Genomic DNA, 27,539 nt, shown 5'->3' with positions numbered 1-27,539 from the left:
GGATGAGGGCTGAGAGGATGAGGGCTGAGGGGATGAGGGCTGAGGGGATGAGGGCTGAGGGGATGAGGGCTGAGGGGATGAGGGCTGAGGGGAGAGGGCTGAGGAGATGAGGGCTGAGGGATGAGGGGATGAGGGCTGAGAGGATGAGGGGCTGAGAGGATGAGGGCTGAGGGGATGAGGGCTGAGGGATGAGGGGATGAGGGCTGAGAGGATGAGGGCTGAGGGGATGAGGGCTGAGGGATGAGGGGATGAGGGCTGAGAGGATGAGGGCTGAGGAGATGAGGGCTGAGGGATGAGGGGATGAGGGCTGAGAGGATGAGGGCTGAGAGGATGAGGGCTGAGGGGATGAGGGCTGAGGGGATGAGGGCTGAGGGGATGAGGGCTGAGGGGATGAGGGCTGAGGGATGAGGGGATGAGGGCTGAGAGGATGAGGGCTGAGGGGATGAGGGCTGAGGGGATGAGGTGCTGAGTGCTGAGGGCTGAGGGGATGAGGGCTGAGGGGACGAGGGGCTGAGGGATGAGGGGATGTGGGGATGAGGGGCTGAGGGCTGAAGGGATGAGGTGCTGAGGGATGAGGGCTGAGGGGATGAGGGCTGTTTGGATGAGGGGATGAGGGGCTGAGGGATGAGGGGATGAGGGCTGAGGGGATGAGGGCTGAGGGGATGAGGGCTGATGGCTGAGGTGATGAGGGGATGAGGGCTGATGGCTGAAGGGATGAGGGATGAGGGGCTGAGGGATGAGGGGCTGAGGGCTGAGAGGCTGAGGGCTGAAGGCAGAGACGCTGAGGACTGTGGGGCTGAGAGCTGATGGTCTGAGGGGCTGAGTGCTGAGGGGCTGAGGGGCGGCTCCTCCCAGGCCCCTTTCTACTCTGTGCTCTTAGAAGGTGCACAGGGGAGAGGCAGGGAGAGGCCATAGCACTGAAGCTCCCTTACCGCCTTGGGAGCCGGGCCACACCCTGTGTGTGTCTGTCTGTCTGTCTGTCCCGGTGAGCTATTCTGTCAGCTCTGCTCAGGCACTTGTGAACATTGCTTTGTATTTGTTTGGTTTGGGTTTTGCCTCCAGGGTGATCACTGGGGCTCTGGCAGCACTGTGAATCCGCTGCTCCAGACGGCCATTTTTCTATCTTATTGGACAGGACAGAGAGCAATTGTGATGGAGGGGGAGACAGAGAGACAGAGACAGACAAACACCTGCAGCCCTGCCTCACCGCTGGTGAAGTGCCCCCCTTGCAGGTGGGGAGCGAGGGCTCGAACCCTAATCTTGTGCAGGACCCTGCCCTCAGTGCTGTGTGCTCTGACCCGGTGCACTAGCACCTGCCGCCTCAGACAGTTCTCAGTATTCACTGAGGGAGGTGAGAGAGAGGAAGAGGAGGGTTGAGCTCAGCTCGGAAAGCTTGGGCGGAGCCCTGACGTAGCCGCCTCAGCCCAGAAACAGCTCGCGGTCCGCACAGAGAGACAGAGCAGCCGGCCAGACCCTCGGACCCCCGGCCCCTCGTCCGGGCTCTGGAGAGGAGGCCTGCCATCGGGGTGCCCTGCTCACGCACCCTGACAGGCCCGTTTCCCCACAGAAAACTCTGCCGCTGCTGGGAGACCTCATCAGGGACAAACACCAGAAGGTCATGGAGGAGCTGGAGACCTGTGGCAGAGACGTGCCGGACGACGAGATGGGACAGATGGTCTTCCTGATAGACGTGAGTCAGGCCGGTCCTCCGTGGAACAGACACCCGAGTCGAGTTTGGTCCGGGAAGGGCCTGCATGACCCTGACTCTGCTCTGAATCTGCCCTGACTGTGCCCTGAATCTGCTCTGAATCTGCCCTGAATCTGCCCTGACTCTGCTCTGAATCTGCCCTGAATCTACTCTGAATCTGCCCTGAATCTGCCCTGAATCTGCCCTGAATCTGCTCTGATTCAGCCCTGAATCTGCCCTGAATCTGCTGTGAATCTGCTCTGAATCTGCCCTGACTCTGCCCTGACTCTGCTCTGAATCTGCTCTGACTCTGCTCTGAATCTGCCCTGAATCTGCCCTGAATCAGCCCTGAATCTGCCCTGAATCTGCTCTGAATCTGCTCTGAATCAGCCCTGAATCAGCCCTGAATCAGCCCTGAATCTGCCCGGACTCTGCCCTGAATCTGCTCTGAATCTGCCCTGAATCTGCTCTGACTCTGCCCTAGATCTGCTCTAAATCTGCCCTGAATCTGCTCTGAATGTGCCCAGAATCTCCTCTGAATCTGCTCTGAATTGGCCCTAAATTGGCCCTGAATCTGCTCTGAATCTGCTCTGAATCTGCCCTGAATTTGCCCTGAATCTGCCCTGAATCGGCCCTGTATCAGCCCTGAATCTGCTCTGAATCTTCCCAGACTCTGCTCTGAATCTTCTCTGAATCTGCCCTGAATCTGCCCTGAATTTGCTCTGAATCTGCCCTGAATCTGATCTGAATCTGCCTTGAATTTGCCCTGTATCAGCCCTGAATCAGCCCTGAATCTGCTCTGAATCTGCCCTGAATCTGCTCTGACTCTGCTCTGAATCTGCCCTGAATCAGCCCTGAATCTGCTCTGAATCTGCCTTGACTCTGCTCTGAATCTGCCCTGATTCTCCCCTGAATCTGCTCTGACTGTGCCCTGAATCTGCTCTAAATCTGCCCTGAATCTGCCCAGACTCTCCTCTGAATCTGCCTTGAGTCTGCTCTGAATCTGCCCTGAATTGGCCCTGAATCTGCCCTGAATCTGCCCTGAATCTGCTCTGAATCTTCTCTGAATCTGCCGTGAATCTGCTCTGAATCTGCCCTGAATCTGCTCTGAATCTGCCTTGAATTGTCCCTGAATAGGCCCTGAATCTGCTCTGAATCTGCCCTGAATCTGTTCTGAATCTGCCCTGAATCTGCCCTGAATCTGCCCTGAAACTGCTCTGAATATTCTCTGAGTCTGCCCTGAATCTGCCCTGAATCTGCTCTGAATCTTCTCTGAATCTGCCCTGAATCTGCCGTGAATCTGCTCTGAATCTGCCCTGAATCTGCTCTGAATCTGCCTTGAATTGGCCCTGAATAGGCCCTGAATCTGCTCTGAATCTGCCCTGAATCTGTTCTGAATCTGCCCTGAATCTGCTCTGAATATCCTCTGAGTCTGCCCTGAATCTGCTCTGAATATGCCCAGACTCTCCTCTTAATCTGCCCTGAATCTGCTCTGAATCTGCCCTGAATTGGCCCTGAATTGGCCCTGAATCTGCTCTGAATCTGCCCTGAATCTGCCCTGAATCTGCTCTGAATCTGCCCTGAATCTGCTCTGAATCTGCTCTGAATCTGCCCTGAATCTGCCCTGAATCTGCTCTGAATCTGTCCTGAATCTGCCCTGAATCTGCTCTGAATCTGCCCTCTCTCTGCCCTGAATCTGCCCTGTCCTGCACTGAATCTGCCCCTGCCCTGCCCTGCCCTGCCCTGCACCTGCCCTGCCCAGCGGCTTGCCGCAGCCACCCCCCAGACCCACAGTCCCTTGCAATTGACGCACCTTTGTGCTTTTCATTTTTCCTTTTTTTTAAAAAAATATTTTATTGATTTGTAGTGAAAGAGGGATACACAGAGAGAAAGATACACAGAGAGGGCGACCAGAGCCCTGCTCCGCCTGGCTTATGGTGGTGCTGGGGACTGAACCCGGGACTTCGGAGCCTCAGGCTTGAAAGAGTTTTGCATAACCATCATGCTGTCTCCCCAGCCTGCTATTCATTTCTTTTCTCTTTACGGGGGATTAATGGCTGACTGTCGACAGTGAGATACAGTTGTTTGTACATGTGTCACATTCTCGGTTTTCCCCATCACACTCTCGCTCCCCCCCCACACACACACACACTCCTGGGTCCTCCTCTGCCATCAAGTTCCAGGACCTGAACACCCCACCTCCACCCCACACACCCCAGAGGCTGTGCTTGGTGCCCTGTGGGACTGTGTGGCAGCTTGGTGGAGCTTAGGGGAGCTCTCCCATCCTCTCATGGAGGTCTGGAAAGACACCCCACTTGTTAGCCTCTCTCCTTATAGAGATGAGCCAAGAGGGAAACGTCTCCCAGACTCAGTTTCTCCTTGTTAGTCTCTCAAGCTCACAGAAAGCCTGCAGGCCTCTCACATTTAGTTTCCCCTGCTAGCAGCAGGACACATGGCTGCCTGCTTGAGGCTTCACTCAAAGTTCACACATCCACTGCACCTTTTGATCACAAAGGAGAACACGCTCTGTCATATACCCCCCAACACCAGACAGAGAAACCCCAGAACTCCTATTTCCTTATGGTCTTTGATATCTGTGATTTACATCAAGCTTTTTTTATCTTCTCTCTACCTCACCTTACTGCTTTAACCCCTATGCTTCTCTCAAATGCCTTTGGATAATTAACCTGCCTGCATCATGGAGAATAACTGTCTTGACCTTTATGTATCACATCAATTCTTGTCATACCAGCCCCCTACCACAGGGGCAAGCTGACCTTTAAGAAACCTGTAATTTCTGACATATGTGAAAACTGTTCTTTGTTTAACTCTCTATATATACCCAAGCCCACCCTCAAATGAAACTGGTGTTTGTACCAGGATGCTCCCCGAGCCCTCTTTCTTTATCACGCAGTCCCCAGAGCTGGTGAGAGAGGGTCGGTAAGCTTACCTCCCGGCTGGAGCCACCCCACATGAACCCCAGCAGTGCCAGACACCAACATCAGGCCAAGTTCTGCTTGGTATTTCCTCTCCTGTTCTTATTTCAACACTTCTGTCCATGAGTGAGACCATCCCGTCTTCATCCTGCTCTTTCTGGCTGATCTCACTTCACAGGATTCCTTCCAGCTCCATCCAAGATAAGGTGAAGAAGGTGAAGTCACCATTTTTTACAGCTGAGTAGTATTCCACTGTGTATCTAGACCACAGCTTTCTCAGCCACTCATCAGTTGTTGGACACCTGGGTGGCTTCCAGGTTTTGGCTGTTACACATTGTGCTGCTGTGAACACAGGTGCACACGGATCTTTCTGGATGGGTGTGTTGGGTTCCTTAGGATCCATCCCCAGGAGAGGAATTGCAGGATCACAGGGCAGGTCCATTTGTAGCCTTCTGAGAGTTCTCCAGGCTGCTCTCCACAGGGGCTGGACCCAGTGACATTCCCACCAGCAGTGAGGAGGCGCCTTTGTCCCCACCTGCTCTGGATGCCAGCCGCATGCTAATTATGTTGCTGTCCCATGATCCCTTCTGTTCACAGTCAGTAGGCAGTGTCTCCGACAGGCTCTTAGTCTGCAGAGACAGAGGCCCCCGCATCTGCCTGCACGCGCCCTCCCGGACACGTCCATATCGATGTGTGGGCCGTGTCTCTTCTCACACGTGCGTGTCTCCTTCTCGGCAGAAAATCAACGTGTTCAGCCAGGACGCCATGGCTCTGGTGCAGGGAGAGGAGCACGTGGAGGGCAGCAACATCCGGCTGTTCAACAGGATCCGGAAAGAGTTCCACAAGTGGAGCCAGCTGATCACAGACAATTTCCAAACAGGTGAGTCCCAGGCTAGTGGGGGTGGGGGGGTCCTGGGTGGCAGGAGGGAGGCGTCCACAACGCAGAGACCATCTGTTGCGTCCTGTGCCCCTGAGCCCGGCCTGCAGGCTTCGCGTGCTGCTCCGCTCCGGGCTCGGGCTCGGGGGCCTCACAGCAAGCGCAGGCCAACTGGCCCAAAGCCATCTTGGCTTCTGGAAGAATCCCCACCTCCTCTGATGGTGAATGGCCCCACGGGGCATGTGGGTGACATCCTTGGTGGTTCAGTCAGAACCGCATGGCCCAGGCGGACTCCATCCTAACCGGCCAGGCCAGGCTTTGCTCCTCTGGGCCCCGTGACTCCAGCCGCCCTGAAGAGCCACGTTCAAATAAACAGCCGCCCAAAGACCTACCTCTGGACCCTTGGACGCCGGTGGGGGGCACACCTTCCGTCCTGGAGGAGTGAGGCCCCTGGGCTCCTTGCCTCTTCTTAGTCAGGAGAGACAGCAGAGGAGCTGAGGGCACGTTAGATCAGCGGGAAGTGCCGTGGCCTTAGGGAGCAGATGGGGTTTGAAGGGACGCGATGGAGCAGGAAAGGGGGCCAGGCGGCAGCTGCGGCAGTGCCACTCCTGGTTGAGCGCACAGGCCACCAAGCACAAGGATCCGGGTTCAAATCCCCGGTCCTCAACTGCAGGGGGAAGCCTCACAGGCGCTGAAGCAAGGCTGCAGGAATCTCTCCGTCTCTCTCCCGCCCCATCTCCCCCCTTTTCTCTCAGTGTCTCTCTGTCCTGTCCGATAAAACAGAAAAGGAGAAAATCTTGGCTGGCAGGGAGCCGCAGCAGGCGCCCCGGTGGCCACCAGTAAAGCTCACAAGGGGCGTGGAAGTGCAGTGCGTGGGTTAGCGCCACCCGCCCTCTGGTTTGCATGGACGCTCTGTTTTCAGTTCCGTCTTGACTTTGAATAACACGCCGAGGGCCTGAGGAGGCCTGGCAGGTCTGCGGCCTCAGCGCCCACTCCCTGTGCAGCCCGGAGCTCTGGCCCCGCCGACCGATCCCGGGTCTGAGGAGTCACAGGCCTCCGCCGGCCTCGCGGACCAGCCAGGCCGCGGGCTGCTTATGCCGCAGGGCAGGTCCGAGCCAGACGCGCTGGGAGAGCTTCCCTGGCCACTCCTATGCCTAGCGCCTGGTCTGGCTGAGAAGCGATAGAACGAAGAAATGAAAAATGAAATTCTACGGATCGACCGCTTCCGGAAGTCTTTTTTTTTCTTTTCACTAGATAGGACGGAGAGAAGTTGAGAAGAGGGGAGACAGAGAGGGAGAGAGAAAGAGAGAGACACCCGCAGCCCTGTTTTGCCACGTGTGAAGCCTGCCCCCTGGAGGTGGGGACTCCTGTGGGCTCGGACCCGGGTCCTTGTGCATGGTAATGTGTGCACTCAACCAGGTGCGCCATCACCCGGCCCCTCCCCCAAGTAGAGTTTAATTTTATTTATCTATTTATTTATTTATAGTAATTTTTTTGCCTCCAGGGGTATTGCTGGGGCTGGGTGTCTGCACCATGAACCCACTGCTCCTGGAGGCTATTTTTTTCCCCTTTTGTTGCCCTTGTTTTATCATTGTTGTGGTTACTATTATTATTGTTATTGTTGTTGGATAGGACAGAGAGAAATGGAGAGAGGAGGGGAAGACAGAGACAGAGAGAGAAAAACAGACACCTGCAGATCTGATTCACTGCCTGTGAAGTGACTCCTCTGCAGGCCGGGAGCCAGGGACTCGAACCGGGATCCTTATGCCGGCCCTTGCTCTTGGAGCCATGTGTGCTTAACCTGCTGCACTATCGCCCGACCCCTAATTTTATTGATTTTAATACTTTTTTATGTTTGTTTGTTCCTTTGTTTTTTGTCTCCGGGGTTATTTCTGGGCTTGGTGCCAACACTATTAATCCACTGCTCCTGATGGCCATTTTTTTCCATTGTATTGGATAGAACAGAGAGAAATTGAGAGAGGAGTGAGAGATAGATAAATAGAGAGAGAGAGAGAGAAGCAACCCCGCTGCAGGTGGGGAACCAGGGGCTCGAACCCAGATCCTTGCATAGAGTCTTGCACATAGTGCTGCGCGTGCTTAGCCGGGTACACCCCCGCCCGGCCCCTTCAGACAGGCCACTTCCCCTTTGAGGAATGAGCGTGGGGACCATCAGTCCTGGCTTCTTTGCACATAATTCAAACGAACAAACAAAGCGCGGCCTTGGGAAACCAGCCCCAGCTCTTGTCTGCTAGGCCGCGAGACTATGCGCAAGGAAGTCTGCAAGTTCGAGAACCATCACCGCGGCCGCGAACTGCCGGGCTTCGTGAATTACAAGACCTTCGAGAATATCGTCAAGAAGCAGATCCAACGCCTGGAGGGGCCCTCGGTGGACATGCTCCACACCGTCACAGGTGAGGCTCGCTCTGACTTCTGGGGCTCGGACAGGCTCGGACCCAGGCCCGCGCCACCCGCGCAGCTCTCCTCCCAGTGGGCGCCTCTCTCCACCTGGGGGGCCAGACAGGTCCTGGGTGCTGCAGACAGGTTCCGCTGCGCCCTTTTGCTCCCGTGCTCTGTCCCACAGGCTGCTCATGGAAGCCAGGAGCAGGCCCGCCGGCCCTCAGCTGGCCTGTCAGGAAGGGCTCGCCTGCCCTCGACCTACCTGCAGTACGAGATGCAGAGGCCCGGGGCCAAGGACTGGCAGGGCCGCCGGGGCTCCTGTCCCGGAAGCTGGGCCGCACCACCCTCCTGGCACTGGGTATTCCCCAGCCCGAGGGACTCTGAATTCTGTCACTTAGAGGTTCTTCTGGCAGAGGGAGAGGAGACGGAGAGGGAGAGACAGAGAGACACCTGCCGCCCTGCTCCACCCTTCGTGAAGCAGGCAGGGACCCGGGGCTTGAACCCAGGTCCTGACACACGGTAGCATGTGTGTGCTCAGAGAGGTGTGCTGAGGCCCGGCCCTGGTCAGCTGTTCTTTGTGGTATTTCGTTACTTGGGGCCAGGCAGTGACACACCCAGTTGAGCACACATCACAGTGACCAAAGACCCAGGTTCAAGCCCCTGGCCCCCACCTGCGGGTGGGGAGATTCAGGAACTGTGAAGCAGGGCTGCGGGTGCCCCCGGCTCTCTTCCTGTCTCCTGTTACTTCTCAGTTTCTCTCTGTGCTATCAAATGAGTGAATGAATGAATCAGAAAAGACACTTCCTTAGGAACTAGGGGGAGGACCGGAGAGCCACTGTGACACAAGTGCTCCTGAGGGTCGAACCCGAGGCCTCAGGCCTGCGGATCCTCTGCTCGGTCATGGGATCTGGCCCACCGTCGACCGCGTCTCCAGCCCCCTCTGCCCTGCTCAGGGTGCTGGTGAGGGGGTGGTGCAGGGCTTCTAATGGGGCTCTGCACACCGGTGTCCCTCCCGCCCCCAAGCTCACTGCGGCCCCAAACACCCACCGCTTAGAACGAGAGACACTTCCTTCTAGACCCAAGACGTGCTATGGGCTCAGGACCTCTGTCTCAGAAAAACAGCCTCCCTCCAGGGCAGAGAGGACAGGAAAGGGGGTGAGCGTGGGGGGTGAGGGGCAGCTCCTTCTGGCCAGTTTGCCTTCTCATGTTTCCTGATCCACTGAGATTATCAAAGAATCCTCCAGTTCACAGGAGTCGGGCGGTGGTGCAGCAGGTTAAGTGCAGGTGACACAAAGCACAAAGGACCGGCTTAAGGATCCCAGTTCGAGCCCCCGGCTCCCCACCTGCAGGTGTCTGTCTTTCTCTCCTCCTCTCTGTCTTCCCCTCCTCTCTCCATTTCTCTCTGTCCTGTCCAACAACAACAATAATAACTGCAACAAGGGCAACAAAAGGGAATAACTAAATAAAATATTTTTTAAAAAAAGAATCCTCCAGTTCTGAACTCCCCCTTCTTCCTTTCTTCAGGCATAATCAGAGTGGCCTTCACAAATATTTCAGAAAAGAATTTCAATGAATTTTTCAACCTTCTCAGAACCTGCAAGGTAAGACCAAGCAGATTTGGGTTATTGTTATTATTTAATTAATTGACTCTCTCCACAGGGGTTGGACCCACTGACATTCCCACCAGCAGTGCAAGAGGGTCTTTTGACCCCACACCCTCTCCAGCATTTGCTGCTGTTCCCTTTTCTGATGTCTGACATTCTCACAGGAGTGAAGTGGGATCTGATTGTTGTCTTTATTTGCATTTCTCTGATAATTAGTACTTGGAGCATTTTTTCATGTGTTTCTCAGCCTTTTGGATCTCTTCTGTGGTGAATCTTCTGCCCATGTCCTCCCCCCATTTTTGGATGGAGTCAATGTTTTTCTTGTTGCCGAGTTTAGTGAGCTCTTTGTATAGTTTGGTTTCTAGCCTCTTGTCTGAGGTCTTGCATGGGAAGGCCTTCCCCATCCTGTGAGGGGTTTCTTTATCTGGGTGGTGACTTCGTTTGCAGAAGCTTTTCAACCTGATGCTGTCCCAGACTCCTCCATTCTTATGCCTCACTTTCCCCTCTCAGAATTGCTTTGGCAACTTGGGTGTTTTGTGACCTCAAACAGATCTCCGTGATGCGGACAAGGCTCTTAGACAAAAGTCAGTCAGTCAGCTTCCACAAGTTCCACGTTCCTGGAATCTATAGTGTCTTGAGCCCCAGGCAGGAAGCCCTGCCCAGAGAGATTACTGGAACCCCCCAATGCCACACACACGAGGTGCCCCAAAATACTATCATTTTTCTATTTTTTCCCCTTTTGTTGTCCTTGTTATTTATCGTTGTTGCTATTATTGATGTTGTCATTGTTGGATAGGACAGAGAGACATGGAGAGAGGAGGGGAAGACAGAGAGGGGGAGAGAAAGACAGACACCTGCAGACCTGCTTCACCGCCTGGGAAGCGACTCCCCTGCAGGTGGGGAGCCAGGGGCTTGAACCGGGATCCTTACTCCGGTCCTTGTGCTTTGCGCCACCTGCACTTAACCCACTGAGCCACTGCCCAGCTCCTAACACTATCATTTTAAGAGCATATGATGGAGAGAGAGAGAGAGAGATCCCTTCAACCCCTGGGGAGCATGTGAGTCTCCTCACTGGGTGGAAAGTTCTGTTAAAGAAGTTGTCGGAGCCTTCAGACCCGAGAACAGAGCCTGTGGGGTTTCTGGGCTCCGGAGGGTGGGGGTAAAGGGTGACCCTACCTGGGCTACTGCCTCCCACCCCCGCTTCCCAGGGGCCAGATGTGTGAGGGCCTCCCATGGGTCCTAAGCTGGCATGGGTGCCAGGAACAGCTCTGAAATGCGGGGCCCTGTGAGTTGTGCAGGGAGCCTGATCTCTCGGTGGCCTTGTGAGAAGTCCCCCCTGTTGGAGACCCCGATCCCTTCATGCTGTGACCCCTGGATTATAACGTCTGCTACCTGTTGACGCGTTGGGGCTTTCCCTGCTGAACTACTTTCTTTCTTTCTTTCTTTCTTTCTTTCTTTCTTTCTTTCTTTCTTTCTTTCTTTCTTTTTTTTATCACTGCTAAAATAGAATCAATGCTGAACAATGTTATGGACAAGATCACTCTCTCTCACTTCTTTTTTCTCACCATTCCCATCACCAAAGGTTGTGTCCCCGAACCCCACCTGGTAGATAATCACTATGATACTCCCACAGTCTTGGAAATAGGTTGACAAATTGTTTTTTGCATATTTATATTTTCAATTGCCTATATTCTGCAATGAGTGAAACCACTCTGCAGGGTCCTTCCCCTCCTGACTTGTGTCACTGAGCTTCATCTTCTCCAGTTCCATCCACTGTATCCCAAAGGACCCGAGATCATCTTTTTTTATTGCTGAGTAATATTCCATTGAGCGTATGTCTCATGACTTTTTTCTCCAGTCATCTGTCAAAGAGCATTTTGGCTGTCTCCAGGCTTTTGCTATTTTGAATAAAGCCGCTATGAACACTGGGTGCCTGTATCCCCTTGAGTCAGTGCTACTTTATCATTGGGGTGTATGCCTAGCACTGGGATTGCTGGGTCCTCTGGTGTCTCCACTTGCATTTGTTTAAGGCTTCTCCACACTCTTCTCCAGAGTGGCTGCCCCAGTCTGCATCCCACCAGCACTGCAGTAGAGTTCCTCTCTCTCCACATCCTCTCCAACACTTCTGTTGTTTTTATTTTATTTTATTGTCTTTATTTATTGGATAGAGACAGCCATACATCAAGAGGGAAGCTGGTGGTAGAGGGAGAGAGTCAGACAGACACCTGGTGTAGGAAAATTGTGAGGATGTGGTTGAGCTTGGCAGGGCTTGACCTGAGGGGTGCATCTATCCTGTCAGTCTCTCTCTCTACTGAGAGGTCGAGTGAGGATGGACACAAGGACTCCAAAGGTTTGCCTCCTCTTATTAGACTCTCTGCCTCACAAAGCACCCTGCATTTTTCTGCCTCCAGGAGCCTGGGATTCCTTAAAACATTAAGCCAGCTCCCCCTGCTCCACCTGCATTCCTGATGCTATGGCCTATCTGCATAATCATTGTTTTGCCTGAAAGACCCCCACCCTTTCCATTCCTTTGATCTGTCTTCTTTCTACCCTCAAGACCCTCCCTGCCTGCAGGGAATTATTAATCCTACCAGTTAGAATCCTCGCAACAGTTGCTAAGGAAGTTCCTACTTTTCCCAGCCCCCTTTTGCCTTTCTTTGCCCCTTTCCAAACCACGCCAAGTCATTTCCGTTTCTGACTTGTCACTTCCGGATCTGCCTTTTAAAAGCCTTGGCTCTCTGATCAATAAAGATTGGAATTGCCTCACTGCCACAGGCTTGGTTCCTGGATCATCTCTCGCACGCGCACGTCACTAGCCCGGCAACCTGGGACCTGTTTCACCACTTACAAAGCTTTCCCCCTGCAGGTGGGGACCTGGGGCTCGAATCTGGGTCCTTGCACACAGCAAGCTGTGCACTCAACCAGGTGCGCCACCACCCGGCACTTCTCATCTTGTTTTATTGGTGCAGCCCTTCTCACAGGTGTGAGGCGGAATCTCAGTGAGGTTTTGATCTGCATTTCTCTAGTGATGAGTGAACTGGAGCATTCCTGCATATGTCTGTGGGCCGTGTGTATCTCTTCTTTAGAGAACCATCTGTTCATATCTTCTGCCTGTATTTTTGTTGGTTGTTCTTTTTCTTTTTGTTGAGCTGTAGGGCTCTCGGTAGAGATGTTTCATATCAACTGCTTGTTTGAAGTATAGTGTGCAAATATCTTTTCCCACTTGCTGGGTTTCCTGTTTATCCATGTGGAATTTTCTTTTGATATGTAAAAGCTTTTTAATTTGATATAGTCCCATTTATTCATTCTTTTTTTTGTTTCCCTTGCCCATGGGGTGGAGTCTCCAAATATGTCTTTAATCTTCAGGTCCTGAAATCTCTCACCGATGTATTCTCCTATGTATTTTGTGGTTTGAGATCTAATATCCGGAGCTTTGATCCATTTTTGAGTTAATTTTGGTGCATGGTGGTGGGTACTGGTCCAGTTCATTTTTCTGCACGTGGTTGCCCAGTTCACCCAACACCACTTGTTAAAGAGAATTTCTTTTCCCCGCTGGGCAGTTCTGGCCCCTTTATTGTATCTACTGGGTCTGTGCCTGTTCTGGGCTCTCCATCCTGTTGCTTTGGTCCCTTTGCCCAGTTGTGTTTGCTCCAATACCACACTGTTCTAACTATTGTTGCTTTGTAATATAAACTGAAGTCATGGATTGTGGTGCCTCCCTTTTTCTTCTTTTTCCTCGGGAGTGCTCCTGCTGTTTGTGCTTTTTGATAGTTCTGTGTGAATTTTTTAATACATTGTTCAATTTCCTTGAAATAAATCATTAGGATTATTAAGGGAATCACACTGAATCTGTAGATTGCTTTTGGCAGAGTTGCCATTTTAATGAGATTTATTCTTGCAATCCACAAATAGGGGATATGCTTCCATTTCTTTGTATCATCTTCTATTTCTTTTAACAATGCTTCACAGTTTTCCTTAAAAAGGTCCTCCGCCTCTTTTGTGAGATTTACCCCCAGGTATTGTATCATCGTGGAGTCAACCACTTCCCTGGTTCCTGAGCAGCCCTGCACAAAGCACAGCATCGCTGACGCCTGCAGTCTCTCCTGCCCCCTCTGGCTGCAGGTCCTGTTCTTGCAGGGCACCGGGGAATTCTCAGGCCAGCCATGAACAGCCCCTGCATGGCCAGAGAGTGGCACGGCGGTGCCCAGGAGGCTGGTACTCGCTGTCCTCATCTGTGTCCCCTGGGGGATACTTCTGAGGTCCCCCCCCCCGTGCTCTGGTGTGACGCAGACTCCGGTGACAAACACTCAGGGGCTGGGTGGTCGGTGCACCTGATTAAGCACACGGTACTAGCGCAAGGACACATACAAGGATCCCGGTTCAAGCCCCCGGCTCCCCACCTGCAGTGGGGAAGCTTCACGTGTTAGGTGTCTTTGCTGGTGTCTCTCTATCTCTCCCTCTCTTTCTCCCCCTCCTCTCTCAATTTCTCTCTGTCGTGTACAGTAAAATGGAAAAACAAAACAGCCACCAGGAGCAGTAGATTGGTAGTGCCAGCACCGAGCCCCGGTGACTGGAGGCAAAACAAACGAACAAACAAACCAGTAAACACCCTGCAGAAGTTCTGGCCGCGTCACACCCTCTTAACTGCCGGCCCCAGCCCTCTGCCTTCACGGCAGGCGAGTCTGAAGCTCATCTCTCAGCCCTGAGCCGCGCACGGGGCTGGGGGCCCGGCATCCAGTCCTGGAGGCCCAGCGCCGGATCTCTGCACCTTTGCCCACCTCCTGAGCGAAGCGCCTTGTCTGTCCTTCTGCTTCAGTCCAAGATCGACGACATCATGCTGGAGCAGGAAAGGGAAGCTGAGAAGTCCATCCGGCTCCACTTCCAGATGGAGCAGACCATCTATTGCCAGGACCACACCTACCGCGAGGCCCTGGAGAAGGTCCGTGAGGACGAGGAGGAGGAGGAGGGGGCGACATCGCACAGACACTTGGCGCACTCCCATTCTTCCCAGGAGTCCTCAGCCCAGGAGATCTTCCAGCACCTGGCTGCTTACTACCAGGTGAGTCTGCCAGCACCTCGAAGAGGCACTGAGCTTTCTGTCTACTGGTGTGTGTGTGTGGGGGGGGGGTACGGAGCCTCTGGCACGTGAGGAGGTGAGGGGCCTGGCATGCCAGCACTGCGCTCTGCCACCCAGCCACCTGCTTGCTGTCCCGGTGTAGCATCCGCAGTGCAGCGGGTGGAGTATGAGGTCATCACACAGCTCCCTCAGATCAGTTTTGGGATTATCTTTGCTGACTTATTATCCGGTAGAGACAGCCAGAAGTCAAGAGGGAAAGGGGAAGGGAAGAAGGAAGGAAGGAAGGAAGAAAGGGATGAGTGGATGGATGGATGGATGGATGGATGCATGGATGGATGCATGGATGGATGGGTGGGTGGGTGGGATATGGACAGGTGAGTGAGGGGCAGGAGCACTGGACAGACAGAATGCTATAGCTGTCAGCCTCTGTCTCTGTCCTCTCCTTACTTGGGCGCAGCCCCTGCCCCACTCCCATCCTTGGTCCCCCCGTCACACGTCTGTCCATCCCCTGACTCCCCAGAGCCATCACAAGTGCCTGCCTCGTCCCCAGCGTCTCCTAGCCCCCCCCCCCCCCCGGTGGCTTCATCTCCTCCTTGCCCAGAGATTTCTCTGAAGGAAGCAGGCCGCAGGAGGCCGGGAGACTAGCGGGGTGCGGGACAGCCTTGCACAGCAGAGGGGAGATTCGGAGGTGGCCGGGCCAGGTGGGAAGACCCTCCCTCAGCTCCTCAGAAGGGAAGGGGTTCCTTGGGTTTCTGCCTACAGCCCCGATCGGTCTGCACAGCCCCTCGCCGCAAAACGTCAGTGTCCTCTCTGATCCTCCGCCCCGACGGTTCTCAAATCTGCCCAGCAGATGGAGTCAGGTGGCTGCAGGGTGCCGGGCCCTGCTGCTCTGCCTGACCTGACCCTCCGTCTCTCTTTCCCCGCAGGAGACCGGCAGCCGCATCTCCAGCCACGTGCCGCTCATCATCCAGTTCTACACTCTGCAGACCTTCAGCCAGCAGCTGCAGAGGGCCATGCTGCAGCTGCTGCAGAACAAGGACGGCTACGACATGCTCCTCAGGGAACGCAGCGACACCAGGGACAGGAGGAAGTGCCTCAAGGCGCAGCTGGCGAGGCTGGAGCAGGCTCGGCGACGCCTGGCCAAGTTCCCCGCCTAGTGGGCCGGCCCTGCCCAGCTCTCAGAGTGCCCAGCTCCCAGCCTGCCCACGTCCCCGGCCCTGCCCAGCTGTGCCCAACCTGCCCACTTCCCTGGCCCTGCCCAGCTGTGCCCAGTCTGCCCACTCCCAGGCCCTGCCCAACCTGCCCATCCCCAGGCCTTGCCCAGCTGTTCCCAGCCTGCCTACCTCCCAGGCTCTGCCCAGATCCCAGCCCTGCCCAGCTGTGGCCAGCCTGCTGATCTCCCAGGCCCTGTAAGATGGTTAGATCTCTTCAAAGGAACATGAATAAAACAATTGTTTAGTATAAAAATACTTTTTCTATAAACTCACTAGGTCTGTATGTTTGTCTGTTTGTTTAACAAAAGCACTGCTCAGCTCTGGTTGGTGATGGTGCAGGGGGTTGAACCTTGGAGCCTCAGGTAGGAGAGTCTCTGCACAGCCATTATGCTATCTCCCCCCGCCCCACTACTTCTGTATTCTTTACGTCAGGTAATATCTCCTTGCTCATCCTCCAGTAGGGACCCTCAGACTCTCTTCCTTTCCTGACTTAGATAACCAGGAGGCTGTGAGCTCTGAAGCCCAGCCAGGGGTGGGGGAGACAGGTCTGTCTGCATCAGGTGTGAAAGATTGGGGGGGGGCACGCTGCTGCCTGCTGCCTGCTCCCTGCTGCCTACTCCCTGCTCCCTGCTGCCTACTCCCTGCTCCCTGCTCCCTGCTGCCTACTCCCTGCTCCCTGCTGCCTGCTCCCTGCTCCCTGCTCCCTGCTGCCTACTCCCTGCTGCCTGCTCCCTGCTGCCTGCTGCCTGCTGCCTGCTGCCTGCTCCCTGCTGCCTACTCCCTGCTGCCTGCTCCCTGCTGCCTGCTCCCTGCTGCCTACTCCCTGCTCCCTGCTGCCTGCTCCCTGCTGCCTACTCCCTGCTCCCTGCTGCCTACTCCCTGCTCCCTGCTCCCTGCTGCCTGCTGCCTGCTGCCTGCTCCCTGCTGCCTACTCCCTGCTGCCTGCTCCCTGCTGCCTGCTCCCTGCTGCCTACTCCCTGCTCCCTGCTGCCTGCTCCCTGCTGCCTACTCCCTGCTCCCTGCTGCCTGCTCCCTGCTCCCTGCTGCCTGCTCCCTGCTGCCTGCTGCCTGCTCCCTGCTGCCTACTCCCTGCTGCCTGCTCCCTGCTGCCTGCTCCCTGCTGCCTGCTCCCTGCTGCCTGCTCCCTGCTGCCTACTCCCTGCTCCCTGCTGCCTGCTCCCTGCTGCCTGCTGCCTGCTCCCTGCTCCCTGCTGCCTGCTCCCTGCTGCCTGCTCCCTGCTGCCTACTCCCTGCTGCCTGCTCCCTGCTGCCTACTCCCTGCTGCCTGCTCCCTGCTGCCTGCTCCCTGCTGCCTACTCCCTGCTCCCTGCTGCCTGCTCCTTGCTCCCTGCTCCCTGCTGCCTACTCCCTGCTGCCTGCTCCCTGCTCCCTGCTGCCTGCTCCCTGCTGCCTACTCCCTGCTGCCTGCTCCCTGCTCCCTGCTGCCTGCTCCCTGCTGCCTACTCCCTGCTGCCTGCTCCCTGCTCCCTGCTGCCTGCTCCCTGCTGCCTACTCCCTGCTCCCTGCTCCCTGCTGCCTACTCCCTGCTGCCTGCTCCCTGCTCCCTGCTGCCTGCTGCCTGCTCCCTGCTGCCTACTCCCTGCTGCCTGCTCCCTGCTGCCTGCTCCCTGCTGCCTACTCCCTGCTCCCTGCTGCCTACTCCCTGCTCCCTGCTGCCTGCTCCCTGCTCCCTGCTGCCTACTCCCTGCTCCCTGCTGCCTGCTCCCTGCTCCCTGCTGCCTGCTCCCTGCTGCCTACTCCCTGCTCCCTGCTCCCTGCTGCCTACTCCCTGCTCCCTGCTGCCTACTCCCTGCTCCCTGCTGCCTGCTCCCTGCTCCCTGCTGCCTGCTCCCTGCTGCCTACTCCCTGCTCCCTGCTGCCTGCTGCCTACTCCCTGCTCCCTGCTGCCTGCTCCCTGCTGCCTGCTGCCTGCTGCCTGCTCCCTGCTGCCTACTCCCTGCTGCCTGCTGCCTGCTCCCTGCTGCCTACTCCCTGCTCCCTGCTGCCTGCTCCCTGCTGCCTACTCCCTGCTCCCTGCTGCCTGCTCCCTGCTGCCTGCTCCCTGCTCCCTGCTGCCTGCTCCCTGCTGCCTGCTCCCTGCTGCCTGCTCCCTGCTGCCTACTCCCTGCTCCCTGCTGCCTGCTCCCTGCTGCCTGCTCCCTGCTGCCTGCTGCCTGCTCCCTGCTGCCTTCTCCCTGCTGCCTGCTCCCTGCTCCCTGCTGCCTGCTCCCTGCTGCCTGCTGCCTGCTGCCTGCTGCCTGCTCCCTGCTCCCTGCTCCCTGCTGCCTGCTGCCTGCTGCCTGCTGTCTGCCACCTGCCCCTGTTGTCTGCCCTTGTCGTCTGCACACCCTTTTGCAAAAGAATAAATGCCTTGCTTCAACTCCTTATCTTTTGTCTTGACAAGCCGTTTTAATTGGACATCATTTACAAGGCCCAACTCCCAGCCCTGTCTGTCCAGTGTCATTCTCAGGACAGTGCCCACAGGAGGGTCCTGAGGACCCAGCTCACCAGCCCGTGGGGCTCCGACCTGCATCCCACCTCCCACCCCATGGGCAAGGCCAGCCGGCCGACAGCTCACTAGGCACACCCGCAGACTCCACAGAGCTGGGAAAGTGCTTGATTTATTTGTACAGTATGTCACAGGTGAATTTTACAGGTGACAGACTGTGGTGGCAAGGGACGGAGCAGCCGGGAGTGGGAGTGTGTGTCAGGAGACCACCTTTGCCATGTCAGCCCTGTTTCTGGAAGGCTCCAGGGGACCAGCCACAGAGTTGTGGACGCACACCCCCTCTCCTCTCGCCCGCTGCAGCCGGGGACGCCTCTGGCCTTTGGCCTGCTTTCCCTTCCGGAACGTTCCATCAGGTGCCACCCCTCTGTAAGCGCAGCTCAGGCACATGCGGCCAGGGGCACAGTGACTTCAGGAGGGAGGACGTGCTTGGGGACAGGGAGGAGCGGACACCCAGGTGCAGAGGTAGCGACATGGGGACATGGCAGAGAATGTGGCTTCAATCACACATCCCTGATTAGCCAGACACCCCGATTTCCTGTCATCAGCAGGTCCGGGGAGGCACCTTGAGGCCGAGGGGGTGGGTGCCTCAGTCTCTGAGGGGTGAGGGAGGCCAGTGGTGGGCTGCAGAGTCCAGCCCCCCCACCCCTCACTCCATCCAGGTCAGCACACCTGCGTAAGAACCATAAAGCTCTCTGGCATCTTTGTCTGGCCCTGAGCATGGGGGGGGGGGGGGAACAGGGGAGGGTCCCTTCTCTTGCAGCCATCCCGGGACCATGGAGAGGCTCAGCACCCCTGTGGGCAGCCAGGCTCCGGAAGGGACGGCAGGGGATCCCATGTGGGGCTGCCTGGCCCGGCGTCTCTGTCCCGGCTCAGCTGAGGTGTCCAGATCTGCTTCCAGAGGCGGCCCTGCATGTTGGCTCAGAGGAGGGTCCCTAGGGCCCGGCTGTCACCTCGGGGTCCCCGTCCAGTGAGGGTCCCCAGACTGGGGGCATGGGGTCAGAGTACAGGGGTCATGCGGAGGGTGCCGTGTACCCCCACAGAACCCTGGAGAGCCCCGTTTCATCAAATGCAAGGACCTTGAGATCACTTCTGTGAGCGGGGAGCAGGGCCAGCGCCCCGGTGCCTGGCGTGGAGTGGAGTGGAAGCTGGGCTGTGCTGGTCAGCTGTAGGCCTGTGGGGAGGGGTGTGCTGTGAGGACCCCAGCCCCAAGGTGCTCTCCCCAACCCCAGGAGACACCGAGGGCCCAGGGCAGCAATTTGACCGTACGGGGGGGGGGGCGGTGGTCTCTGAAGCCAAGCCAGGTGGGAAGGTGGCCAGAGGGCCTGCCTGGCATGCTTGAGGCTCTGGGTTCGAGTTGAGGTAGCCTAGGGCAGCACTGTGGGTGCTGGGGGGTGGCCAGGTTCATATCTGCCACAGGGCCCATGCGGCCCGCAGGCTGGTTACTCCGCAAGGCCAGCAGAGACCTGGGACTCCTCAGATGCAGGGGCCGCAGCGCCAGGCCACAGCCCTGTGGTCCCTGACGGGAGTGAGGGGAGCCGGGCCTGCTGACGCTGCAGCCATGGCTCTGTCTGCCGGGCCTCCCTCAGGGGTGGGAGTCAGGAGAGAGCTGAGGTGACGGGATGAGGGCCAGAAGAGCCGGCAAGGGGCAGCGTGTCCTGTCCCTCCCGGCTGCCCTCAGACACCACTTGGGGTGTGTGTGTGTGTGTGTGTGTGTGTGTGTGCAGAGTCAGTGAGACTGTGAAGATCACACCCAGCGTCCCTGGAGGGCATCTCCCCCAGGTCCCTAGCTCCCCCTGTGTTTAAGCAGAAAGAAAAGAAAATACAGGCGCAAGGACAGGCGTAAGGATCCCGGTTCGAGCCCCCGGCTCCCCACCTGCAGGGGGGTCGCTTCACAGGCGGTGAAGCAGGTCTGCAGGTGTCTGTCTGTCTTTCTCTCCCCCTCTCTGTCTTTCCCTCCTCTCTCCATTTCTCTCTGTCCTATCCAACAATAATGACATCAACAACAATAATAACTACAACAATAAAAACAACAAGGGCAACAAAAAGGAATAAAAGTAAAAATTTTTAAAAATCTAAGAAGTATTAAAAAAAAAAAAAGAAAAGAAAATACAGAATGACTGTGGGGATGCACTCAGTAGAGTACACATGTTGCCACACACAAGGACCCGGGTTCAAGGCCCTGGTCCCCACCTGCAGGGGAGTCGCTTCCCAGGCGGTGAAGCAGGTCTGCAGGTGTCTGTCTTTCTCTCCCCCTCTCTGTCTTCCCCTCCTCTCTCCACTTCTCTCTGTCCTGTCCAACAACAATGACATCGATAATAACTACAACAATAAAAAAACAAGGGCAACAAAAAGGGAATAAATAAATAATAATAAAGAACTAAGAGGAAGGAGGACTCTGGTGAAATAATTTCTTTTTCCTTTTGCTCCGCCGTGGCTCTGGGGAGGGAACCCAGGGCCTCCGTCCTGCATGATAATCACCACAGAGCAAACCCAGGGTGGCTGCTTCACGCCTATGTTGCTCTTTTTATTTTTTAATTTTTTTTTTGCCTCCAGGGTTGCCACTGGGGCTCAGTGCTGACACTACAAATCCACTGCTCCTGGTGACCATTTTTTTCATTCTATTGGGCAGGATGGAGAGGATTTGAGAGAGGAGAGGGAGAGAGGGAGAGATAGATACCTGCAGACCTGCTTCACCGTTTGTAAGGGATGTGGTGAGAGAGGGGCTTGAACCTGGATCCTTGGGCTTAGTACTAGGGCCCCAGTGTTTCATTCCTTATTGAGAGAATGAGAGAGAGAGAGAGAGAGAGAGAGAGAGAGAAAAGAGGGAGACACCACAGCACAGCTCCCCCACCCACAGTGTTCCCGTGTGATGCCTGGTTTCGAACCCAGAGCCTTGAGCATGGCCTTCCTGGACAGCTTCTGTCTAGGGGGAGCGGGGGCTGGGCTGAGTGTGACCCAAGACCATGAGGACGCCCGAGCCCTGGGGCCAGGTGTGGGGGTGGCCGCAGAGGGCTTGTCCCCTGTCACCTCACCCGCATCTGCCGGTAGATCCAGTCTGCGAACACCGTGACATTGCCATACACGCCGGGCCTGTTGGCCTTGGCACAGCCCGAGCCCCAGCTGGTGTCACCTATCAGCCACCACAGGCTGTTCTTCTGGGTCACCAGGGGGCCTCCGCTGTCACCCTGGGGACACACCAAGGGATGGGGCAGGGGCTCAGACCATGGCAACAGGGACAGGTGCCCCTACCCCAGGGACTCAGGGCTCAGGGCTCAGGGGCTCAGGGACTCAGGGCTCAGGGACTCAGGGCTCAGGACTCAGAGCTCAGGGGCTCAGGGGCTCAGGGGCTCAGGGGCTCAGGGACTCAGGGCTCAGGACTCAGAGCTCAGGGGCTCAGGGGCTCAGGGGCTCAGGGGCTCAGGGGCTCAGGGACTCAGGGCTCAGGAACTCAGGGCACAGGGACTCAGGGGCTCAGGGACTCAGGGCACAGGGACTCAGGGGCTCAGGGACTCAGGGCACAGGGACTCAGGGGCTCAGGACTCAGAGCTCAGGGGCTCAGGGGCTCAGGGGCTCAGGGGCTCAGGGGCTCAGGGCTCAGGGACTCAGGGCTCAGGAACTCAGGGCACAGGGACTCAGGGGCTCAGGGACTCAGGGCACAGGGACTCAGGGGCTCAGGGACTCAGGGCACAGGGACTCAGGGGCTCAGGGGCTCAGGGCTCAGGGACTCAGGGGCTCAGGGGCTCAGGGGCTCAGGGACTCAGGGCACAGGGACTCAGGGGCTCAGGGACTCAGGGCTCAGGGACTCAGGGGCTCAGGGCACAGGGGCTCAGGGGCTCAGGGGCTCAGGGGCTCAGGACTCAGGGCTCAGGGGCTCAGGACTCAGGACTCAGGGCTCAGGGGCTCAGGGGCTCAGGGACTCAGGGACTCAGGACTCAGGGCTCAGGGTCTCAGGGGCTCAAGGGCTCAGGGACTCAGGAGCTCAGGGGCTCAGAGGCTCAGGGTCTCAGGGGCTCAGGGGCTCAGGGACTCAGGACTCAGGGCTCAGGACTCAGGGACTCTGGGGCTCTGGGGCTCAGGGGTCAGGGGCTCAGGGCTCAGGGGCTCAGGGACTCAGGACTCAGGGCTCAGGGGCTCAGGGCTTAGGGCTCAGGGACTCAGGACTCAGGACTCAGGGCTCAGGGCTCAGGGGTTCAGGGGCTCAGGGGCTCAGGGCTCAGGGACTCAGGATTCAGGGGCTCAGGGGCTCTGGGGCTCAGGGGCTCAGGGGCTCAGGGCTCAGGGGCTCAGGGCTCAGGGGCTCAGGGCTCAGGGGCTCAGGTGCTCAGGGCTCAGGACTCAGGGGCTCATGGTTCAGAGTTTCAGGGTCTCAGGGGCTCAAGGACTCAGGGGCTCAGGGGCTCAGGGTCTCAGGGACTCAGGGCTCAGGGCTCAGGGGCTCAGGGGATCAGGGTTCAGGGGCTCAGGGGCTTAGGGCTCAGGGCTCAGGGCTCAGGGGCTCAGGGGCTCAGGGTTCAGGGGCTCAGGGGCTCAGGGGCTCAGGGTCTCATGGGCTCAGGGTCTCAGGGCTCAGGGCTCAGGGGCTCAGGGGCTCAGGGGCTCAGGGCTCAGGGCTCAGGGACTCAGGGGCTCAGGGCTCAGGGGCTCAGGGGCTCAGGGGCTCAGGGGCTCAGGGTCTCAGGGCTCAGGGCTCAGGGGCTCAGGGGCTCAGGACTCAGGGCTCAGGGGCTCAGGGACTCAGGACTCAGGACTCAGGGCTCAGGGGCTCAGGGCTCAGGGGCTCAGGGCTCAGGGGCTCAGGGGCTCAGGGGCTCAGGGGCTCAGGGGCTCAGGACTCAGGGCTCAGGGGCTCAGGACTCAGGACTCAGGGCTCAGGGGCTCAGGGCTCAGGGCTCAGGGACTCAGGGGCTCAGGGGCTCAGGGGCTCAGGGCTCAGGGCTCAGGGGCTCAGGGGCTCAGGACTCAGGGCTCAGGGACTCAGGACTCAGGACTCAGGGCTCAGGGGCTCAGGGCTCAGGGGCTCAGGGCTCAGGGGCTCAGGGGCTCAGGGGCTCAGGGTCTCAGGGCTCAGGGCTCAGGGGCTCAGGGGCTCAGGACTCAGGGCTCAGGGGCTCAGGGACTCAGGACTCAGGGCTCAGGGGCTCAAGGGCTCAGGGACTCAGGGCTCAGGGACTCAGGATTCAGGGGCTCAGGGGCTCTGGGGCTCAGGGCTCAGAGACTCAGGGGCTCAGGGGCTCAGGGGCTCAGGACTCAGGGTTCAGGGGCTCAGGGCTCAGGGGCTCAGGTGCTCAGGGCTCAGGACTCAGGGCTCAGGGCTCAGGGGCTCAGGGTCTCATGGGCTCAGGGCTCAGGACTCAGGGCTCAGGGTCTCAGGGCTCAGGGCTCAGGGACTCAGGGGCTCAGGGCTCAGGGGCTCAGGGGCTCAGGATTCAGGGGCTCAGGGCTCATGGGCTCAGGGACTCAGGGGCTCAGGGGCTCAGGGCTCAGGACTCAGGGCTCAGGGGCTCAGGTCTCAGGACCTAGGGCTCAGGGGCTCAGGGCTCAGGACTCAGGGCTCAGGGGCTCAGGGCTCAGGACTCAGGGCTCAGGGGCTCAGGGTCTCAGGGCTCAGGGACTCAGGGGCTCAGGGGCTCAGGGGCTCAGGGGCTCAGGGGCTCAGGGGCTCAGGGGCTCAGGGGCTCAGGGGCTCAGGACTCAGGGCTCAGGACTCAGGACTCAGGGCTCAGGGTCTCAGGGCTCAGGGCTCTGGACTCAGGACTCAGGGGCTCAGGACTCAGGGCTCAGGACTCAGGGGCTCAGGGGCTCAGGGGTTCAGGGGCTCAGGGGCTCGGGCTCAGGGGCTCAGGGGCTCAGGACTCAGGGTCTCAGGGGCTCAGGGCTCAGGGACTCAGGGTCTCAGGGGCTCAGGGTCTCTGGACTCAGGGTTCAGGGGCTTAGGGGCTCAGGGGCTCAGGACTCAGGACTCAGGGCTCAGGGGCTCAGGGGCTCAGGGGCTCAGGGCTCAGGGCTCAGGACTCAGGGCTCAGGGTCTCAGGACTCAGGGCTCAGGACTCAGGACTCAGGGGCTCAGGACTCAGGGCTCAGGAATCAGGACTCAGGGCTCAGGGTCTCAGGGCTCAGGACTCAGGACTCAGGGGCTCAGGGTCTCAGGACTCAGGTTTCAGGGGCTCAGGGGCTCAGGGCTCAGGACTCAGGGATCAGGGGCTCAGGGACTCAGGGCTCAGGGTCTCAGGGACTCAGGGCCTCAGGGCCTCAGGGGCTCAGGGGCTCAGGGCTCAGGACTCAGGGCTCAGGGTCTCAGGGACTCAGGGCCTCAGGGGCTCAGGGGCTCAGGGGCTCAGGGCTCAGGGCTCAGGGGCTCAGGGCTCAGGGGCTCAGGACTCAGGGGCTCAGGGCTCTGGGGCTCAGGGTCTCAGGGTCTCAGGGTCTCAGGGCTCAGGGACTCAGGGGCTCAGGGGCTCAGGGCTCAAGGCTACTCACCTGGCAGGAGTCCACTCCCCCCTGCAGTTCCCCGGCACAGATCATGGCCGGTGTCACCAGGTCGTTGTACACGTATCGGCTGTTGCACTTCCTTGGCTCTATGAGCCGTACCTGGGCAGCGTTCAGCATGTCTGAGGTCTTTCCTGTAGTGGATGAACGGACAGACAGAGGGACTCCATGGTGAGAGCAGGCGTTGCTCCCGTGCTCACACCCCCAACCATTGACACCTCCACCCTACAATCTGCAGGAGGGACCCTTCCTGCCCTTGGTGCTGTTTCTAGACCTCCCTCTAGGCCTGGCCCCATGCTGGGAAAGTTCCGGTCTGCTCAGGGACATCTGGGGACATGGGGAAACAAGGGAACAAGACCATACCCGGCTCTTGTAAGCAGATGGTCAGGGAGGACTTCCTGGAGAAGGTGGCATTTGAGCTGAGAGGTAAACATCACCCAAGCCCTGGGCTCTTCAGAACCCACTGTCTGTGTTTGCATGTCCCTCTTCCTCTCTGGACCATTTTCCAGGGACAGAGGAGACGATCCCCAGAGGACCCTCCCGTGCTCCAAGCCTCCCGTGTTCTGTGCACTGAGGAATGCCCATCCCACACTCCCTGTCTCCCTCAGGAGAGAAGCCAGTGTCCTCAGTGGGCTGGTAGGCCCCCCCCCCCGCTACCCAGCCCAGGCCGCCATAGGTGAACTCTAATGGCACCTCCTCCAGGAAGTCTTCCCTGACCACCACTTCACAAAGCCCCAGGCCCCTCTGACTCTAGAAGCAACCGTCTGGCCCTTTGCTCCCTGGTGTCTGTCTGCAGGGCAGTGTCCCCAAGTGAGCAGAAAGTCCCTGAGGACAGGGTCTGGGTCTGACCAGCTCCCTGCTGCCCCCAGCCCTCATGGAGCCGCCCTCCCCCGGCTGACCCTCGCCCTGAGCTGGACACTCAGGCACAAGGACACTGGAGGCCAGGAGCCGGGACACCCCCACCCCCGGATGCGTGGAGACCGGCCCTGGGGCACCCTTGGGTGGGGGTCCTCACCTTTCTCATAGGTGGCACCCCAGCCTGAGATCCAACAGGGCTGGGTGGGCTCCAGCCTCAGGCCGGGGTTGGGCAGACACACAGGCCGCACGAAGTCTGTGGAGAGAGGCCCGTGAGCCCGCGGCCAGGCCCTGGAAGGTTCTGAAGGCTGCCCCTCCCAGAGGTCCAGGGGCCCCGAGCCGCCCTGCCCAGGTGACCCAGCTCAGCTGCCAGAACAGGGCAGCCGGCACCCCCAACCCCAGACTCAAGGTGAAGGACTAAGGCAGGAAGGCGGTGGGACCCCGCTCTGTACCCAGCTCCCCACGGTCTGGTCACCAGCCTGACCTTATGCCTTCTCAGAGGACAGGAGGACAGGGGACAGGGGGACAGAAGACAGGAAGGCAAGGGATGGTGACAGGGCACAAGGGACAGATATAGGGGATGAGGGCAGGGGGATGGGGGGCAGGGGACAGGGGACAGGAGACAGAGGCAGGGATGGGGACGGGGGGAAGGGACAGGGGACAGGGGGTCAGGAGACAGGGATCAGAGGGGCAGAGGGGCAGGGGCAGGGGGGCATGGGACAGGTATAGGGGACAGGGACAGGGGACAGGAGGGCAGGGACAGGGGACAGGGACAGGCAGACAGGGGATAAGGGCAGAGAACAGAAGGGCAGAGAGGCAGGGGGCCAAGGGACAGTGTGGGTGGCAGTGTGGCCAGAGGGGCCAGAGGTGGGGGGTCAGAGAAACAGAGATGCAAAGGGTCTTGGGCACAGGACCAGGGAGCCGGGGACTCACTGTTGACGGCCAGCGGGCTCTGCAGCTTGAACAGCGCTACATCGTAGTTCTTGGTGGTCGAATCGTAGCTGGGGTGGACGATGACCCTCTCCACGCGGTGGCCCAGGCCGAAGTGCATGGCCGACTGGCTGAGCAGCCCCGCAAAGGCCGTCCAGTACCGGGGGTTGTCCAGGGGCCTGGGGGTGAGGTGTGCAGCTCAGGCCGCCCGCCCTCTCTGAGCTCCTGTCTGCCCCCCACCTAGACCCTGCCCGCCCCGAAACCCCCACAGATTCCATGGACACTCCCCACACCCCGAGGTCCCCACCCCATTTCTGGACTGGATTTCTCTCTGGGAAGCAGCCCCCAGGGACCCCCGTTTCAAGGCTGCCTGTCTCCCTCTGCTGGAAGCCCCCTCCCCAGGTTGGGCACCGATGACCTACATGGAGATGGAGCCCCCCTCTGCCCCTGGACCCCGACTTACTGCTCCACACAGTGGGCGGCTGTGAGGATCCACTGGGGGGTGATGAGGGAGCCCCCACAGACGTGGGTGTGCTGCACCTGGAGGCTCACCTGCCAGGGCCAGTCCCCCGGGCTCACGGGTCTCCCCCCCACGATCCGGGCCCTGGCGGCTCAGCTTGGAGACCCCACAGTCTGGGGGGAGACCGGGACACGGCGGGCATGAGCAGACGGGCTGCAGCCACCCACACCCACCTCTGCCAGCATCCAAGGGCTCCCCCACCCCCAGCCCTGTCCTGCCTCTCTCTACCACCTGCTTGGGTCTGGCTCAGTAAGCCTGAGTCCTGGACCCCTTGACTTTATTTTCTTATTTTTTTTAAATATTTTATTGGGAGTCAGGCGGTAGCACATGGCGCAAAGTGCAAGGACCGGCATAAGGATCCTGGTTCGAGTCCCAGGCTGCCACCTGCAGTGGCGTCGCATCACAGGCGGTGAAGCAGGTCTGCAGGTGTCTGTCTTTCTCTCCCCC

The 27,539-nt window shown here is 58.3% G+C and overlaps 2 protein-coding genes across 2 annotated transcripts; one reads left to right on the top strand and one right to left on the bottom strand.

Annotated features, from left to right (window-relative positions):
* The first annotated feature begins 757 nt into the window (after nucleotides 1–757).
* Nucleotides 758–16,028, top strand: LOC132536309 (interferon-induced GTP-binding protein Mx1-like). The gene is made up of 6 exons (XM_060183935.1): nucleotides 758–1,690; nucleotides 5,362–5,503; nucleotides 7,753–7,911; nucleotides 9,422–9,498; nucleotides 14,318–14,560; nucleotides 15,505–16,028. Exons 1-6 carry the CDS (start codon nucleotides 1,619–1,621, stop codon nucleotides 15,733–15,735), a joined length of 924 nt encoding a protein of 307 aa, XP_060039918.1. The 5' UTR covers nucleotides 758–1,618; the 3' UTR covers nucleotides 15,736–16,028.
* Nucleotides 16,029–18,389: 2,361 nt separating this feature from the next.
* Nucleotides 18,390–27,183, bottom strand: LOC103126310 (transmembrane serine protease 2; the record flags this gene model as incomplete). The annotated part of the gene is made up of 6 exons (XM_060183936.1): nucleotides 18,390–19,472; nucleotides 21,334–21,486; nucleotides 24,779–24,921; nucleotides 25,803–25,898; nucleotides 26,576–26,751; nucleotides 27,036–27,183. Coding segments are annotated over 6 exons (728 nt in total), but the record flags the coding sequence as incomplete, so codon positions are not given.
* Nucleotides 27,184–27,539: the final 356 nt, after the last annotated feature.

This window comes from Erinaceus europaeus, unplaced genomic scaffold (genome assembly GCF_950295315.1).
Source record: "Erinaceus europaeus unplaced genomic scaffold, mEriEur2.1 scaffold_1130, whole genome shotgun sequence".
In the NCBI taxonomy this organism is placed as follows: domain Eukaryota; kingdom Metazoa; phylum Chordata; class Mammalia; order Eulipotyphla; family Erinaceidae; genus Erinaceus; species Erinaceus europaeus.
Note: the sequence above shows the minus strand (reverse complement) of the source record. Positions and strands in the feature narration are given on the sequence as shown.